Raw genomic sequence first — 16,298 nt, 5'->3', positions numbered from 1 at the left:
CTTCATTTGGGAACTCAAACCATGTATAATAGTTGATTCATTTCTCATTTTATTTGTATGAAGTGAAACTTAAATAATCCTGCCTACTCAGGAGAGGATTCAACAATATTTTTCATAGCCACTTCTCTGTGGTGCTGAAGTTATGTAAAAAATAGAAGTTCTAATGCTTAGAACTCACTTCACTGTCTTGTGAACTGAAATGTTTTGGACAGATTGAAAAAAAAACTGTTACAAGAAAGCTTTAAGAGCCGAATTGAGATTTTGTGAAGTTTAAAGTAAGATTTCCAGTGTAGACTTAATCTTGCCGTACCCTTAAGTGTTAAATTTCAGCTATAAGCCCTCAATTTTGGATGATACATATTCTCTGTAAGATGAGGGGCCGGATTATCATGAAGATTGGTGGATGAGGCGGTGTTCCTGAAGAGCTCTGCGCGTGCACAGTAGGTGCACTGTGCCTCAAGCCAGGGCTTTTTCATGAAGTCACTGCTTCTGCACTCCCTCAGCTAACCAGGGGAAGCGACTCGTAAAACTGACCAGGAGCTATACTTCTTTGTGGTGTTCAGCTCACTCATTAGAACTGTTTATCCAGATTGTTAGAAGAAGTTCTTTGCTACATCAATGTCGTGGCCCGCTCGGTGGAAGAAAATGCTGATGCCCTAACGGCCAAGTTTTGGAGGGCTCTTCTCAGCAAGTCCTATGATGTGCTGGATAAAGTAAGTACCTTTCCTGTCTGGCACAGACATTTTCTTAACAGCTTGTAACGTGACAGTTGCATTTCTCTGTGCCGTTGACGTTTTATTACGGTGGCTTCATGTTATGTAGATTGTTCATTTGTTTGGGGCCCTTTATGTTGCCAACGGGTATGAAGCCAGTTGGCAATTTACATTTATATATTGCCCCAGCGGGGTAAAATAATCATCCTCTGATTTCCATGAACAAATCTAACTTATTAATTCTGAGCAGGAGCATCAACGGAGTGGAAATCTGGGCTGGGTAAAGATTTTAGAAATTAGGCCATCTGTGTTCAGTGGATTTGCCTGATGTTTCTTCATTTCAGTGCTAACACTTCTAAGCACTTTGGCAGTTTTGCTTTCCTAGCACATAAGAAGATATCAGCAAACCTTGGAGGGGAATATTGTGTTGTCAGCTCTGGTTAAGTGAGTAAGCCTAGAGTTGGCAAATTCAGCATGTAAGTGTCTAATGGAAGCAGTGCAAACACTAAGGCAGAAACCCACTTCTTTAACATGGTACGCTTTTCTTCTACTTTTCTTTTTTTTCCCCAGGTTAACGCTTTATTGCCCACGGAAGTCTTTATCCCTGTCATCAGGGGCCTGATGCTCAACCAGCTACCTTCTGTGAGGCGTAAAGCGATGGATCTGCTGAACAATAAGTTGCAACAGCGCACACATTGGCAGAAAGAACAAGTAAGCCATCCTTGAGATGATTTCTGTTTCTGCCGCCATAGGCATTTGTTGTCTCATTATAAGGAAGGCATGATTAAAGAAGGCATGAAGGGAGAAGAGCCCAAATGCAGGAACAATAAAATTTCATTGCGCTCCTGTCACTGTAAGGCAAAGGAAAGAGAGGTGGATCCATCCGGCATAGCACCAAATTAGTTTTGGCTTGGAAGGTGCTGTGGAGAGAGATTACACTGACGGTTCCGGTTTTAATCAAGGCAAGTTTCCTGATTAAAGCTACAAGGGAAGGATGGGAAAGTTCCAGCCGGGGAATCAGCAGTTAGGCAAACTGCCCCTTATTTATTCCCAACCTGCTGTAAAGTGCCTTTTGCACAGTGAGATCTCACTTTGTTAACTCAGAACTGAAGCCGTAGTAAATCATTCATGGGCATCTCTGGCTTTTATGTTTTCAGGTTGAGCTGCTGCTAAAACTGGTGCCTGAGCTCATCGCTGTCGTCCAGCGTAACACCAGGGAGGCCGAGGAGGAGCAGGCGATCAACAGGCAGACGGCTCTGTTCAGTCTGAAGCTGCTGTGCAAGTGTTTTGGCACCGACAACCACGTTTCCTTTGTGCCCGTTCTCACCACTGCCATTGATGTGATTTCTTCCGATGTGAAGGAAGAAAGAAATGTCGTAGGAAGTGCTTTGCTGTGTGCGGCTGAAGTGACCTGCGTGATAAAAGCACTGGCAATACCTCAGCTCCCAAGGTATCACTTTGAAGTAATGATAACTTATCATTTGTAGGGCACTTCAGTGGGTTCCGTGTGTAGTACTCTGCTTTACTCTGCTCTGGTTAGACCTCACCTAGAGTATTGTGTTCAGTTTTGGGCACCACAATTTAAGAAGGATGTATACAAGCTGGAACGTGTCCAGAGCAGGGCAACAAAGATGGTGAGGGTCTGGAGACCAAGTCCTATGAGGAAAGGTTGAAGGAGCTGGGTATGTTTAGCCTGAAGAGGAGAAGACTGAGAGGGGATATGATAACCATCCTCAAGTACTTGAGGGGCTTTCATATAGAGGAGGGTGCCAAGTTGTTTTCTGTTGCTCCAGAAGGTCGGACCAGAACCAACGGGTTAAAATTAAAAGAGTTTCCATCTAGACATTAGGAAGAATTTTCTAACAGAGCAGTTCCTCAGTGGAGCAGGCTTCCTCGGGAGGTGGAAAGCTCTCCTTCCCTGGAGGTTTTTAAGCAGAGGCTAGATGGCCATCTGTCAGCAGTGATGATTCTGTGACCGTAGGCAGTTCATGAGAGGGAGGGCATCTTGGCCATCTTTTGGGCATGGAGTAGGGGTCGCTGGGGGTGTGTGGGGGAGGTAGTTGTGAATTTCCTGCATTGTGCAGGGGGTTGGACTAGATGACCCTGGTGGTCCCTTCCAACTATGATTCTAGTAGTTCGGTAATCCTTGCAACAGCCCTGGAAATTATGGCATTATCTGCATGTAACAGATGCAGGTGCTTCAAACCAAGAAGATAGTGGTTTACCTGACGATACCTCCAGTACAGTGTTACTCACTCATGGGTTGGTGGCCAAATGTGGCTCTTTGACATGACACTTGTGGCTCTTCTGAGCACTGTTCCTCAATGTAGCCCCTTCCCCACGTTGCAGGAAAGTGGGCAAGGCCTGCTGTTAGCATGTGGTTCCCAGCTGGTACTGGAGGAATGAGTAAGCCACGAGCCTCCTTGAGGGGCAGGCTTCTTGCCAGGGATAGAAGTAAGATGGAAAATTGATGGCAACGGCGAACATGGCTCTCCGTCAGCCGCGGAGTGAGTACCACCGATGGTGGTAATTTCATAGCTGAAGCAAGATTTGAACTGAGGAGATAACAGTGTTCGCCAATTCACTGGGCCAGTTGGCATACCTTAAGAACTCTAGTGTTTTGCTTAGCCGATCTAGGAATTTTCGTGTGAATACGATCTATAGAAATGGGTAAAATAATTCCATTGTTGGAAAGTGTCTTCTGCATAGTTCTGGTCTGACGATCTTGAACAATATTAAACGAGAGTCAAGTGGCACTTTAATGAGTAGCGACATATATTCCAGCATAGGTTTTCATGAGTCAGAGCTCACTTATTCAAATGCATAGGACTGTCCATCCAAAACAAGTACCGTATTTTTCGCTCTATAAGACGCACCTGACCATAAGACGCACCTAGTTTTTAAAGGAGGAAAAAGAAGAAAAAAATATATTTTTTAAAGACCCGCTGCGTCTTTAAGAAAATATATTTATCTTCTTTTTCCTCCTTTTTCCTTCTCTTTCCCCACCGCCCCCCTTCCCGGGACTCCCGGGAAGGGGGGCGGTGGTGGTTTAAACTGCTCTGCGTTGCCTGCCCACGCAGCGCAGAGCAGTTTAACGTCTGCACACACACACCCCGCGCTTCCCGACCAACAACTGAGAGGTTATTATGGCCAGGGCTGGGTGGAGGGATTACTGCACTCCACTTCCAGTTTTTTAGTCCTGCTCTGTGGAGCGTGCGCACAGCAGGGCTAGGAGGAAGGCTCCAGCCTCCCTTTCCAGGCTGTAAGCCCGATTGGGACCAGTCAGGCTTGCAGCGTGGAAAGGGAGGCTGAAGCCTTCAAAGCCCCACTGTGTGCACGCGCTGAGAGAGCGGGGCTTGGGGGAAGTCTCCAGTCTCCCTTTCCAGACTGCAAGCCGGATTGGGACCAGTCAGGCTTGCAGCCTGGAAAGGGAGGCTGAAGCCTTCAAAGCCCCACTGTGTGCACGCGCTGAGAGATCAGAGCGTGCGCACAGCGGGGCTTGGGGAACTCTCCAGTCTCCCTTTCCAGGCTGCAAGCCGGATTGGGACCAGTCCGGCTTGCAGCCTGGAAAGGGAGGCTGAAGCCTTCAAAGCCCCACTGTGTTCACGCGCTGAGAGATCAGAGCGTGTGCACAGCGGGGCTTGGGGGAAGTCTCCAGTCTCCCTTTCCAGACTGCAAGCCGGATTGGGACCAGTCAGGCTTGCTGCCTGGAAAGGGAGGCTGAAGCCTTCAAAGCCCCACTGTGTTCACGCGCTGAGAGATCAGAGCGTGTGCACAGCGGGGCTTGGGGGAACTCTCCAGTTTCCCTTTCCAGACTGCAAGCCGGATTGGGACCAGTCAGGCTTGCAGCCTGGAAAGGGAGGCTGAAGCCTTCAAAGCCCCACTGTGTGCACGCGCTGAGAGATCAGAGCGTGTGCACAGCGGGGCTTGGGGGAAGTCTCCAGTCTCCCTTTCCAGACTGCAAGCCGGATTGGGACCAGTCAGGCTTGCAGCCTGGAAAGGGAGGCTGAAGCCTTCAAAGCCCCACTGTGTGCACGCGCTGAGAGATCAGAGCGTGTGCACAGCGGGGCTTGGGGGAACTCTCCAGTCTCCCTTTCCAGACTGCAAGCCGGATTGGGACCAGTCAGGCTTGCAGCCTGGAAAGGGAGGCTGAAGCCTTCAAAGCCCCACTGTGTGCACGCGCTGAGAGATCAGAGCGTGTGCACAGCGGGGCTTGGGGGAACTCTCCAGTCTCCCTTTCCAGACTGCAAGCCGGATTGGGACCAGTCAGGCTTGCAGCCTGGAAAGGGAGGCTGAAGCCTTCAAAGCCCCACTGTGTGCACGCGCTGAGAGATCAGAGCGTGTGCACAGCGGGGCTTGGGGGAAGTCTCCAGTCTCCCTTTCCAGACTGCAAGCCGGATTGGGACCAGTCAGGCTTGCAGCCTGGAAAGGGAGGCTGAAGCCTTCAAAGCCCCACTGTGTGCACGCGCTGAGAGATCAGAGCGTGTGCACAGCGGGGCTTGGGGGAACTCTCCAGTCTCCCTTTCCAGACTGCAAGCCGGATTGGGACCAGTCAGGCTTGCAGCCTGGAAAGGGAGGCTGAAGCCTTCAAAGCCCCACTGTGTGCACGCGCTGAGAGATCAGAGCGTGTGCACAGCGGGGCTTGGGGGAACTCTCCAGTCTCCCTTTCCAGACTGCAAGCCGGATTGGGACCAGTCAGGCTTGCAGCCTGGAAAGGGAGGCTGAAGCCTTCAAAGCCCCACTGTGTGCACGCGCTGAGAGATCAGAGCGTGCGCACAGCGGGGCTTGAGGGAAGGCTCCAGTCTCCCTTTCCAGACTGCAAGCCCGATCGGGATTAGTCAGGCAAGCCTGATCAGGAGGGGCGGTGGGTCTTTAAACTGCTCCTCCGCACACACACCCCCGCTTCCCGGTCCCGAGGCTCAGCTGAGCCTCGGACCAGGAAGCAGGGGAGGTTAAACTGCTCTGCGCTGCTTGGGCAGGCAGCACAGAGCAGTTTAAAGACACCCCCCCCCCCCCGCGCGCTTCCCGTTCGGAGGATCCGCCCAGCAGCTGAGCCTCGGGACCGGGAAGCGGGCGGTGGGGGTGGGGGGAGGTTAAAACTTCTCTGCCCTGTGCTGGGTGGCTGGGAGGGGCCTTCCAGCTGCAGCTGGCGTCGTCCCAGCCGGCTCCCGGGGCGGGCGGCGCTGCATTCGCACCATAAGACGCACTGACATTTCCCCTCACTTTTGAGGAGGAAAAAAGTGTGTCCTGTAGTGCGAAAAATACGGTAAATGTACATTCACAGTTAGATCCACTACCGTGTTTAACATGGTATTTTCCATATTTAAATTTTGTGTTAATCCTATCATGCCTAATTATCAGCATTTGGGAGTGCTTCTCACCCACTCTCAATGGACTGATAACTACTCCCCTCTGCTTGTAAACTCCCTACTCAATTTCTTTTTTGTTACTTTTAGTTTTCAGTCTAGATATAGCTGCTATTGATGGTCACTTCAAACTTCTGATGAAGTGAGGTCTGACTGACAAAATCTTAAAATGGAATAAATTTTGTCAGTCTTTAAGGTGCTACTGGACTCCTGTTTAACTTCATTACAGCAGACTACCCCTCTGGTATTACTGTCAAACAGTGTCTGCTTTTCCCAAGATGTAGCTCGGTCTGAAGTTCTGTGGACAGTCTTTGCATTTTCCGGAACATTTAATTTATTTGCTCTTAAAGATAAAGGTCCCCTGTGCAAGCACCAAGTCATTCCTGACCCATGGGGTGACATCACATCCCGACATTTACGAGGCAGACTTTGTTTACAGGGTGGTTTGCCAGTGCCTTCCCCAGTCATCTTCCCTTTACCCCCAGCAAGCTGGGTACTCATTTCACCGACCTCGGAAGGCTGAGTCAACCTTGAGCTGGCTACCTGAAACCAACTTCCGTCGGGATCGAACTCAGGTCGTGAGCAGAGCTTGGACTGCAGTACTGCAGCTTACCACTCTGCGCCACAGGGCTCTTTTTTTTTTGTGCTCTTACTGTTCTTTAAGACACTGTGTAGTGAAATGTATTTGAATGGAATGCCGAGGAAAGATGCTTATTCACTGGGAGGAATATCTGTTTGGGAATGACACAGCATTGATCTTCTTGTCTGACTTGTAGGCTGATGCCAGCATTACTAAAGGTGCTGAAACACAAAGATGAATTGGTTCCTGGCGAAATCTACTTGCTTAGTGCAGTGACAGCTCTGCTGAAGATTGTGGAAACGCTGCCCGGCTTCCTGAGTCCATATCTGCTGGACACTTTGCAGCAGGTGGGTAATATCTGTTTTAATGTAGACGTGAGGAATTATGAGACAAGTCTCCCTGTAAAATGCGTATGGTTTCCTCTGTGAACTACCTTAATTAAATTTGTACACTTACTCTATAATTTCTAATATGCAAAAGGAAGTGATGGGTTTAGTGTTTTTCTTCTACCGGTCTAGAAGTCTTAGCATACCTGTTCAAGAGGAACACTACATTCTGGTGATAGGAATCAAAAAATGATAAAAGCTGGAAATAATGCTGTTAGTCATCCACTCCAAACACCTTCTGAAAAAAAGTCTTAGATTACAAGTTTGAGGGGAAACTTTACTCAGCCATTATCAAACAGAGTAGACAGCATTGGGCTACATAGACCAATGCTCTGGTTTCATTCAATTAATCTTAATTCATACACTGTAATGATTGGATCAGTATCTTTTTTTTTCTTTGTTCTGACACAATGTTAGGTAATCCGTTTGAAAGGAATTGCAATCGAAATGGGTCCTTCATCCCACCTGAATATACGTGTGACGTCTCTGATCATCACTCTAGCAACTAAACTCCCACCAAGAGTTCTTCTGCCGGCAGTTATGAAGTGTTATGATGAAATTTCAAGTGCTTGGAAGGTTAGATGTGTTGCAGTTCTTCATGGAAGCAAATTAAAATGTGCCTATTAGAGAACAATGAGACAAAGGGGATCACCGTTGTCTTACATGAATTTTGTCAAACCAGATCTCTGCTTTCTGTCTAGAACAGGGATGTCAAACATATAGCCCGGGGGCCAAGTCTGACCCCTTCAGAGCTCTTACCTGGCTTGCAAGCCAGCTGAGACATCACACACACACACACACTTGACCTGAGCTGGCGTGGCCCAGCCCGACCAAGTGACATTTATGTCATATTTGGCCCTTGTAACAAATGAGTTTAACACCCCCTGGTCTAGAAGGTTTCCACCCCTTGGCTTCACCCCAAATCAAAAGAATTTTGGTCTAAGAAAGGTGGTTATGCCAAGCAGCTAGCAAGCATCAAGAGTGGTTTCCTTACCAAAACTTAAGGAAACTTGCTTGTCTTCTATTTCAGAAGACATTTTATTGTCTTCCTTCTCAGCTCTTTTTTGCTTACGCAAAAATATAATTTAGTTTCCTATTTTAGGAGTAACAATATATGGTTGTGTATCCGCTAAGAAAAATAATTATTATTTATAAAAGATAACAGAAAATCCCCTGATATTAGAAATAGGGTTTTCGCCAGTGGTGGTTATTTAAACCTACCTGTCAGTTGCTTAGTTGCTTGATTTTGTTCTTGTTTTCTTTTCTAGATCTACCTAGGTACACTTATGGACATTCTAAAGGAGCATATTGTAGTTCTGGAAAAAGATCAGCTCAATGCCCATCAGTCTGAGCTAACAGCATTTTTTATGAAGGCCCTGGACTTCAGAGCTGAGCATTCTCAGGTGGGATATGGGAGATTTTTGTGGCGCAAGCATGGTTCTACAAGTTCTTTGCAAAACTTGTCAAATTATTTTCAATTATTCTATCTAAAGACATCAGCAGCAATCCTGCAGATAGGCTGCTTAAATCAGGTTGACCAATAGGAATCAAGTAGCCCAACTGTACACTTGATCACACCTCTGGTTTTTCCATTTTTAGAGACATTGGCCAGTTACTGTGAGGTTATTTCATCTCAAGGACATCTTTAATGTCAGGATGTTGGTGTGTAACTTTTAACTGATAGAATTTGTTTTTTTCTAGGATGATGTGGAGGACGTTGGGAAGATAGAATTTCATATTATTACTTGTTTAATTAGCATGATTATGAAGCTTTCTGAAATATCTTTCAGGCCCCTTTTCTTCAAGGTAAGAGTTCTGGTAACTTCCTTGCTATTTATTTATTTATTTATACACACATGGTGTGTGCGTATATGTACATATAAATGTTTGCGTATATAAATATCATGCATATTTATATTACAATTTGCATTCATATATCTGGCAATTAGTATTTGCCTCACACTATCATGTACACAACTAAATTTTCTTTCTTTTTCAGCTCTTTGATTGGGCCAAAACTGAGGATGCCTCAAAGGATAGGCTGTTGACTTTCTGCCGATTGGCAGATGGCATTGCTGACCAGCTTAAAGGCCTGTTCGCTCTCTTTGCTGGCCATTTAGTGAAGCCTTTTGCTGACACTCTGAACCAGATCAATACCTCCAAAACAGGTAAGTTTCCAATAGGAGTTTTGACATTTATTCGTCTTTTCCCATACTCATTTTATTAGTTACAAATAAAAAACCCAGAATTGCTCAACCTCTGAAAGTCAAATTCTGCAAGTTCATCACAAGCAGAGCAAATCATAAAAATTACCAAAATCACACAATTTAAGGTATTGTTTGAGGCAGTGCTAGTTTAGATACTCATGCATACCTACAAAATACTACAGACGAGAAATGCACTTCGTGATAAACTACCAGTCGGTCTCAGGCAGATGATTTTGAGACAGGATCAGTAGGAAGTGTTGCGGAGAAGAAAAAAACACTCCTTTCCTGGCCACCCAACCTTCCTGAATCTGTAGGGGATTCTCTTCTCGATCTTCAAAGCCGGCCTCTGCAGCTGAACGAATAGATGTTCCTTCTAAAGAGAACTGGATTGTGAGCATATTGATGCCCTGGATGCCCTGGTGCAAGCCAGCTGTTGCAATTTATGGCATCCATCTCAATACACAGCAGTCGTGTTAGTCAGAACATAGATTGAGTGCCCCTTGTATCCAAAGAAATATACAAAGAGCTTCTTTATCCTCCAGTGTGTTTACAACTAAAGTCACAGCATTGGTTGTTTAGATATTATACACTCCCTTGTCACATATACCATCTGCAAATGGCACATCATTTGTGGTAGATATGCAGAATGGGGTGTCTCATTCTTTTCTCTGTTGTGCTTTTTTTTGTTTGCAGATGAAGCTTTCTTTGACTCAGAAGAAAACACAGCGAAGAGCTGCTTATTGCTACAGTTCATCCTTGGTTGCTTATACAAAATCTTCCTTTTTGATTCCTATCATTTCGTGAGCAAAGAGAGGGCAGAAAGTTTGATGATGCCTTTAGTTGACCAGGTATTGTTCGACAAATTCTTACTTTAATAGCCAAACAATAATAGCCTCCCTGGATGAATTCCCTCTTTCGTTTCACTTCCTTTTATGACTGTTCAAAGTGGCATAAAACATCTTTGGGTTAGGTTTCATCCTGAGTTTACATAAACCAGTGGTGTAGCCGTGAATATGGGTGTCTTGTTGCTTTTTTCCTTAGCTGGAAAACATGACTGGAGGAGAAGAGAAGTTCCAAGAACGAGCAACAGGGCATCTGATCCCGTGTATAGCTCAATTTGCTGTTGCAATGGCAGACGATTCTCTGTGGAAGCCACTAAACTATCAGATTTTGCTGAAGATGAGGCATACGTCACCAAAGGTATGTGGCAGAGATGGATTCTGAGAGAATATACCATTGACGTCACACTGGTTCAGATGGCAGTTGACTGCCTTACTGGACTTATTCTGTCTTTGGGATGCTGCAACAGTATTTTAAATCGTGAGATGCATTCAGAACAAGTTATGGGTGTTGTGCTAGGGGTCAATGATAAATCTGGTCAACCTTGCATGCTGGATTCAACAAAGTGGTGACTTTCGGTCTGCAAATGCATTATGGGGTTTAGCATAAAGATATCAGGTTCTTTTAGACACGGTGAGGGTGTGAAGAAACACCGCTGTGACCCTTGGATGTTCCTTTTCTAGGTTCGATTTGCTGCCTTACTGGCTTTGCAGGAGCTTGCAGAAAAAATAAGAGAGAATTATATGGTACTACTACCAGAGTCTATTCCCTTCTTAGCTGAGCTTATGGAAGGTAAGAGATTGCATAGTTGTGTTCTCTGCTGCCAGAATGTTTAGTTTGTCTCCTCTTTGGATGAAATCAGCGCTGCTAAAATTGTCTATTGCATTTGCATTCAGTCTTTCTTCCATGGAGCTCAGAAATAGCACGTGAACAGCCTACCCTCGTAGAAAACCCATACAGATTTGGGACTTCTTTTTAAAAATAAAATAAAATAATTTTATTAACAGATATAGATACAATCACAGTTCACAAACACAGGCACACATAAATACATAAAGCAAACAAAACAAAAAGAAAGAAAGAAACAGCGAAACTATAATTACAGTGCTATTGGTTGAGGGCTTAATATTTGTTGCAAATTCTTATAAATGTATTTATTTATAAGAATTTGGGGCTTCTTGTTGCAGACATTCAGCTGTTCCAAAAACATTTTTGCGCATTATATGTGAAATCAACCCAGAATATATATATGTCTGTGTGTGTGTGTCATTGTGGTATAGTGGTTAAGGTGTCGCACTAGGACCTGGGAAACGCAGGTTTAAATCCCCACTTGCCCAGGTGACCTTGGGCCAGTCACACACTCTCAGCCCTGACCCTGGCTAGCGTTTGGATGGGAGACCTCCAAGGAATACCAGGGGCATGACACGGGGACAAGCAGTGGCAAACCACCTCACAACGTGTCTTGCCTTAAAAACCCTTGTCTGTGGATTATAGCACTATGTTATTGACCCCTGTAGAGTTCAAACGGTGATTATAGGTGCGCTGTTTTTGTAGCTCCTTTGTTACACAGTGAATATTCTGTGGATAGTAAATCAGGTGCTACTTAAATCGTTTTGATTAGCATTTTTGAAACTGAAAGAATAGTATTCTTTCAAACGTGAGGGTCATGCTGAAAACTTCTCTGCGAGTAAAAGTTTGAAGGGGTAGGTTCTTGTGTAATGGCCGCCCCCTGACACTACAGCTACTGACACACACGGAGTTTTTGATTGGCCTAGCTGATCAACATCCCGTGTTGACAAGCAGACCCCTCAGAACCACTGCTAAGGGTCCGGGACCCCAACAGTATAAGATGCAAGACAGCCAAGAAGGAATCAATAAAAATTCTCTACCTCTGGTGTACTCTTGGGTGAGAGTGGAGCAAGCTCCGTGAATCAAGAAAACAGTCCCAGCAGAGGTAGGGGAGAAACCCCTGCTGTGAACTTGCTCCTTAGTAGGCTTCAATCCAGCTTCAGCAGGCACTAGTATGGTTGACTCTTGTATTATGGATTTTGCCGCTTCTTCAAAGGAGGGCAAATATAACAATGGAAGAGAAACCGTGCTCCTAGCAGGTATTGAACACAAGGCCACCTTGGCTGTTGCAAAGTTTTTTTACCTCAGGCTATTGCAAGATGTAATAATATGTAATCACACAATGCATAGTTGAACTGTGGAACCCTCTGCCCCAGGATGTGATGACTGCCAGCTTGGAAGGCTTTAAGATGGGAGTGGACATGTTAATGGAGGATAGGGCTATCCATGGCTACTAGTCAAAATGAATACTAGTCACGATGCATACTTATTCTCTGCTGTATCAGAGGAGCATGCCCATTATATTAGGTGCTGTGGAACACAGGCAGGATGCTGCTGCAGTCGTCTTGTTTGTGGCTTCCTAGAGGCACCTGTTTGGCCACTGTGTGAACAGACTGCTGGACTTGATGGGCCTTGGTCTGATCCAGCAGGGCTTTTCTTACGTGCTTAATAAGCGAGTCCAAGTCTGGATTTAGGTTATTAGGATTGTTTTAACCTTGATTAGTGTGATAATGCTCAAAGCCATTGGGTCGAATGAGTAGTTTCATTTAAGCAAAAGGTTCACTCTTGTACTAAAATTCCCAAATGGCTGAGTTGTCCCCAGTCATGGCCCTCCCATAGAGGTTCATTTCTGTGCATCGTGAAAGCACCATGTGACACTTGAGTCAGTCTGACGACAGTGGCCTTTGGCCCTGCAGAGCTGGTCCTGTGGTGGCTGGACGGCTTGGCTGACTTTATAACACTACCCCATATGTTGGAAAGTTGCTTTAGGGGCAACAGGTGCCGTGCCATTCAGCCTGCCATGCCGCTAATTGTAAAGGCTGCATTGTAAGAAGGGTGAACTGGCTGCATTGTAAGAAGGGTGAACTAACTCTGGGCTACATCTCCTTACGTAGTTCTGGGAATTAACTGTTTTTTGAACAGTTGCTTTTAAAATGGCAGCAGGCTGTACATATTTTTCATGAGAACTTCGTGTGGAACACGCTGTCAAGGTTTTCACTGTTACTGCATTGAGTATGAGAGAACCCTTGATGTGAATTGGGGCAGTTATTTCATTTTAAAGATACATACTACAAATAACTTTTTTGGGGGGGATGAAAGCACTGCAGAGTTCTCAGCTGCTTTTTAGTGATTATGTTGCTTTTGGCTCTTTTAAAAGATGAGTGTGAAGAAGTTGAGCATCAGTGCCAGAAGACCATTCAACAGCTTGAAGTTATTCTTGGAGAATCGCTGCAGAGCTACTTCTGACACCATCGTTGGTTCCATGATTCAGACACCATGAACTACTGGGCAGTCAGGACCAAGAAGTACAGCTGTCGCACCCAAGGCCGCAAACTGAAACCTTCTTGCTGTATATTCTTCATAACATTCAGAGTTCTTAATTATTTGTTTATAAACATTAGTAACTGAACACATTTAACGTTACACAAAGGACTTAATTTTTACAAATAACGTTTTCATTACTCTCGGAATAAGTGGTGTTTGTGGGGAGTTGTTCCTTCTGTTTTTGAGAGGCTTCAGAAAAACTTGAGAATTTGAACAATGCAGATGACGGGTGGTTTGCAAAAGAAAACCTGGGGGAACGTGGGCCTTCCATTGTTGGAAAAGCTCCACACATGTTACGTGTATGTGTGTTTTAAGAAACAAGCAAAATTCTCCCTATGGTAATCTGGTTGTTTGTATTCAGCTGGAGAGCAAGAGTGAGACAGACATGCTTCCTTATTATAAAAAGGGAACAGTGGCTGAGGAGAGAGGGTGGCCTCAGACTTTGTATACAAATCAGAGCAGGAGACATGGGTATATCAGGTGGGAAGCCTACAGAGTTAGCCCCACAAACATGCACTGGCCTTAAGATTGGAGCATGCCCTGATAACGAATGCCATTCCCGATGGAAGGAACCCAGTACAGCTGTGCATTCAGATGAACGAATCAAAATTCCAACGCACATTCACACAGTAGACCTTGATCCTCAAAAGTAGCTGTAACTAATCCAAAAAGGGAAATTAAGAACATCAGGATATAAAGGAAAGATGTTAATCGTCTATATTTTGTAGCCTCAATGACTGTGTTTTGGTTTTAGGTTGGCAGGTGGAGAGGGGAAGAATGAGCAAAGAGATAGTGAAAGTGAAGCATAACGACCAGCCACTATTGATCTTCCTCCAACTGGGGCCGGGTTAATGTGTCTGTGCACTGCCTGGCCGACTTTAACTGCATTGCTAGGAAAGCTTTTTGGAAGCAGCAACAGCGACCCCCTTTCTCTAAAAGAATGTGCTTACCTCCCTGCAGAAAATGGTGGAAAGTTAGTTAACTTGTATAGGACTACTTCCCTTCCATTATAACTCATACTGAGTAGATGGCTCAACGTGCAGCAAGCTTTTCTATATTGCATGAATGTAAGAAGAGCCCTGCTGGATCAGACCAGTGGCCCATCTAGTCCAGCAACCTGTTTCACGCAATGGTCAACCATTAACCTGGAGGGCCATAAAACAGGGCATAGAGGAATATGCCTTCCCCTGATGTTGCCTTCTAGAACTGGTATTCAGAAGCTCACTGAATATGAAAGCTTCCTTTATTCACCATGGCAAGTGGCCACTGATGACCCTCCATGAATCTTGACTAAACCCGTTCCCTTTTAAAGCCATCCATGTTCATGGCCATCACTGCATTCACTGGCAATTAATTCCACAGTGTAACTTGTTGGGTAAAGAAGTATTTCCTTTTCTCTGTCCCATTGCCCATCAATTTTGCTGGGTGCCTCCAGTACTAGTATTATGGCAGAAAAAAAGTTTTACCTATCCACTTTCTCCACTCCATGCATAATTTTGTAAACCTTGATCTTTTTCTGAACCTTTCCTCATATGAAAGGTGCTGCAATGCCTTAATTATCTTGGTTGTCTCTTCTGTACTTTTTCCAACTCTCCAATTACCTTTTTTAATATAGTGACCAGACATGCAAACAATATTCCAAGTGAGGCCTCATCACAGATCTGTACAGGGGCATTATAAATGTTTTTTTTAAAAAATTATTTTCAATTCTGCAGTTTTATTTTCAATTCTTTTCCTGCAGCATGGTTTGCCTTTTTCACTGCTGCCACACACTGAGTTGACGCTTTAATTGAACTATCCATAAGAATACAAAACCCCTGATTATCTAAATTGTGAAGGCATATAGCAGGTTTTTTTTTGGGGGGGGGGGGCTGAATGAAGTCACCCTTTTCCCAACAGCAATGCTGTACAATTCATTGGAAGTAAAATATTTTCTGTAATAAATGGTGGTGATATGAAAATCTAAGCAACTAAACGCAATTTAAACAGACTATGGCAATTATTTTAACTACACACACAACCCCCTTGAATTTATACAATTTTATTTTTTTAAGTAATGAGCTTTCTGTGCAGCTTCACAGAAGTTAAAAATCAGTTCTGAACCCTCCAAAGCTGTACAAAGATTTTGTGGGTAGTTCAGTGGAGGGGAAAAACAAGAACAATGTGTGCCAGTAACTTGTCCAAAAAACCCAATATGAAATGTTGGTTGCAGCTTAACTAGATATATTAACTTTTCCATGTTTTTGTGAAATAAAGACTTGTGATGGAAGTTTCTTTCATTCTGTAGCTATTGTAATAGGCAGAGGAAGACTGATAACGGTGGACTGCATCCTATCATTTGGTTCATCGGTGTCCACTCTTGCATTAGAGGAAGACAGTCAACAAAGAACGAAATGGTGGGATGCAACACATTATCCCTAATGGAATACTGATGTCCTTGTAATATAGTGCAACCTGTCAAACATACATCTAATGGCTTTGTAATACTTTCCATAATGTACTTTAAAAAAGGTGAGAGCCTGGTGAAAGTAAGAGTTCTTCAAAATCTTCCAATCCTTCAGTTATAAAATAATCAAGAGTCAGGTTCATAAGAGAGAATGCCTACTGATTTGTGTAATCTGAGCAAAGCTGATATTCCATATTGATAATGATTAGTTTACATTAGTCATATACAAGCTTTGTATATGTATACTTTGTAGTGGTTTAGCTGTAATATTTAGACTTATTGCTGTGGGTAGGTACAGAGAGTTTAAGTGAGTGATTTACTACTGTCTTTTTACTGATCAACAGATTTGTTACTTTCCCAGTCAGTG

The 16,298-nt window shown here is 44.5% G+C and overlaps 1 protein-coding gene across 1 annotated transcript in view; it reads left to right on the top strand.

Moving 5' to 3' along the window:
* HEATR1 (HEAT repeat containing 1) overlaps positions 1–13,444 on the top strand; it is a 54,503-nt gene extending 41,059 nt beyond the window's left edge. Inside the window, exons 33-44 of the mRNA XM_056853259.1 lie at positions 590–713; positions 1,284–1,424; positions 1,871–2,163; positions 6,856–7,006; positions 7,463–7,621; positions 8,314–8,448; positions 8,747–8,851; positions 9,045–9,213; positions 9,946–10,100; positions 10,294–10,452; positions 10,776–10,884; positions 13,319–13,444. Of these exons, the coding sequence (XP_056709237.1) occupies positions 590–713; positions 1,284–1,424; positions 1,871–2,163; positions 6,856–7,006; positions 7,463–7,621; positions 8,314–8,448; positions 8,747–8,851; positions 9,045–9,213; positions 9,946–10,100; positions 10,294–10,452; positions 10,776–10,884; positions 13,319–13,407 (1,789 nt within the window). The 3' untranslated portion in view covers positions 13,408–13,444. The remainder of the gene's footprint in view (positions 1–589; positions 714–1,283; positions 1,425–1,870; positions 2,164–6,855; positions 7,007–7,462; positions 7,622–8,313; positions 8,449–8,746; positions 8,852–9,044; positions 9,214–9,945; positions 10,101–10,293; positions 10,453–10,775; positions 10,885–13,318) is intronic.
* Positions 13,445–16,298: the final 2,854 nt, after the last annotated feature.

This window comes from Euleptes europaea, chromosome 7, assembly GCF_029931775.1.
Source record: "Euleptes europaea isolate rEulEur1 chromosome 7, rEulEur1.hap1, whole genome shotgun sequence".
Lineage (NCBI taxonomy): Eukaryota > Metazoa > Chordata > Lepidosauria > Squamata > Sphaerodactylidae > Euleptes > Euleptes europaea.
This window is presented reverse-complemented; position numbering and strand designations above follow the sequence as displayed.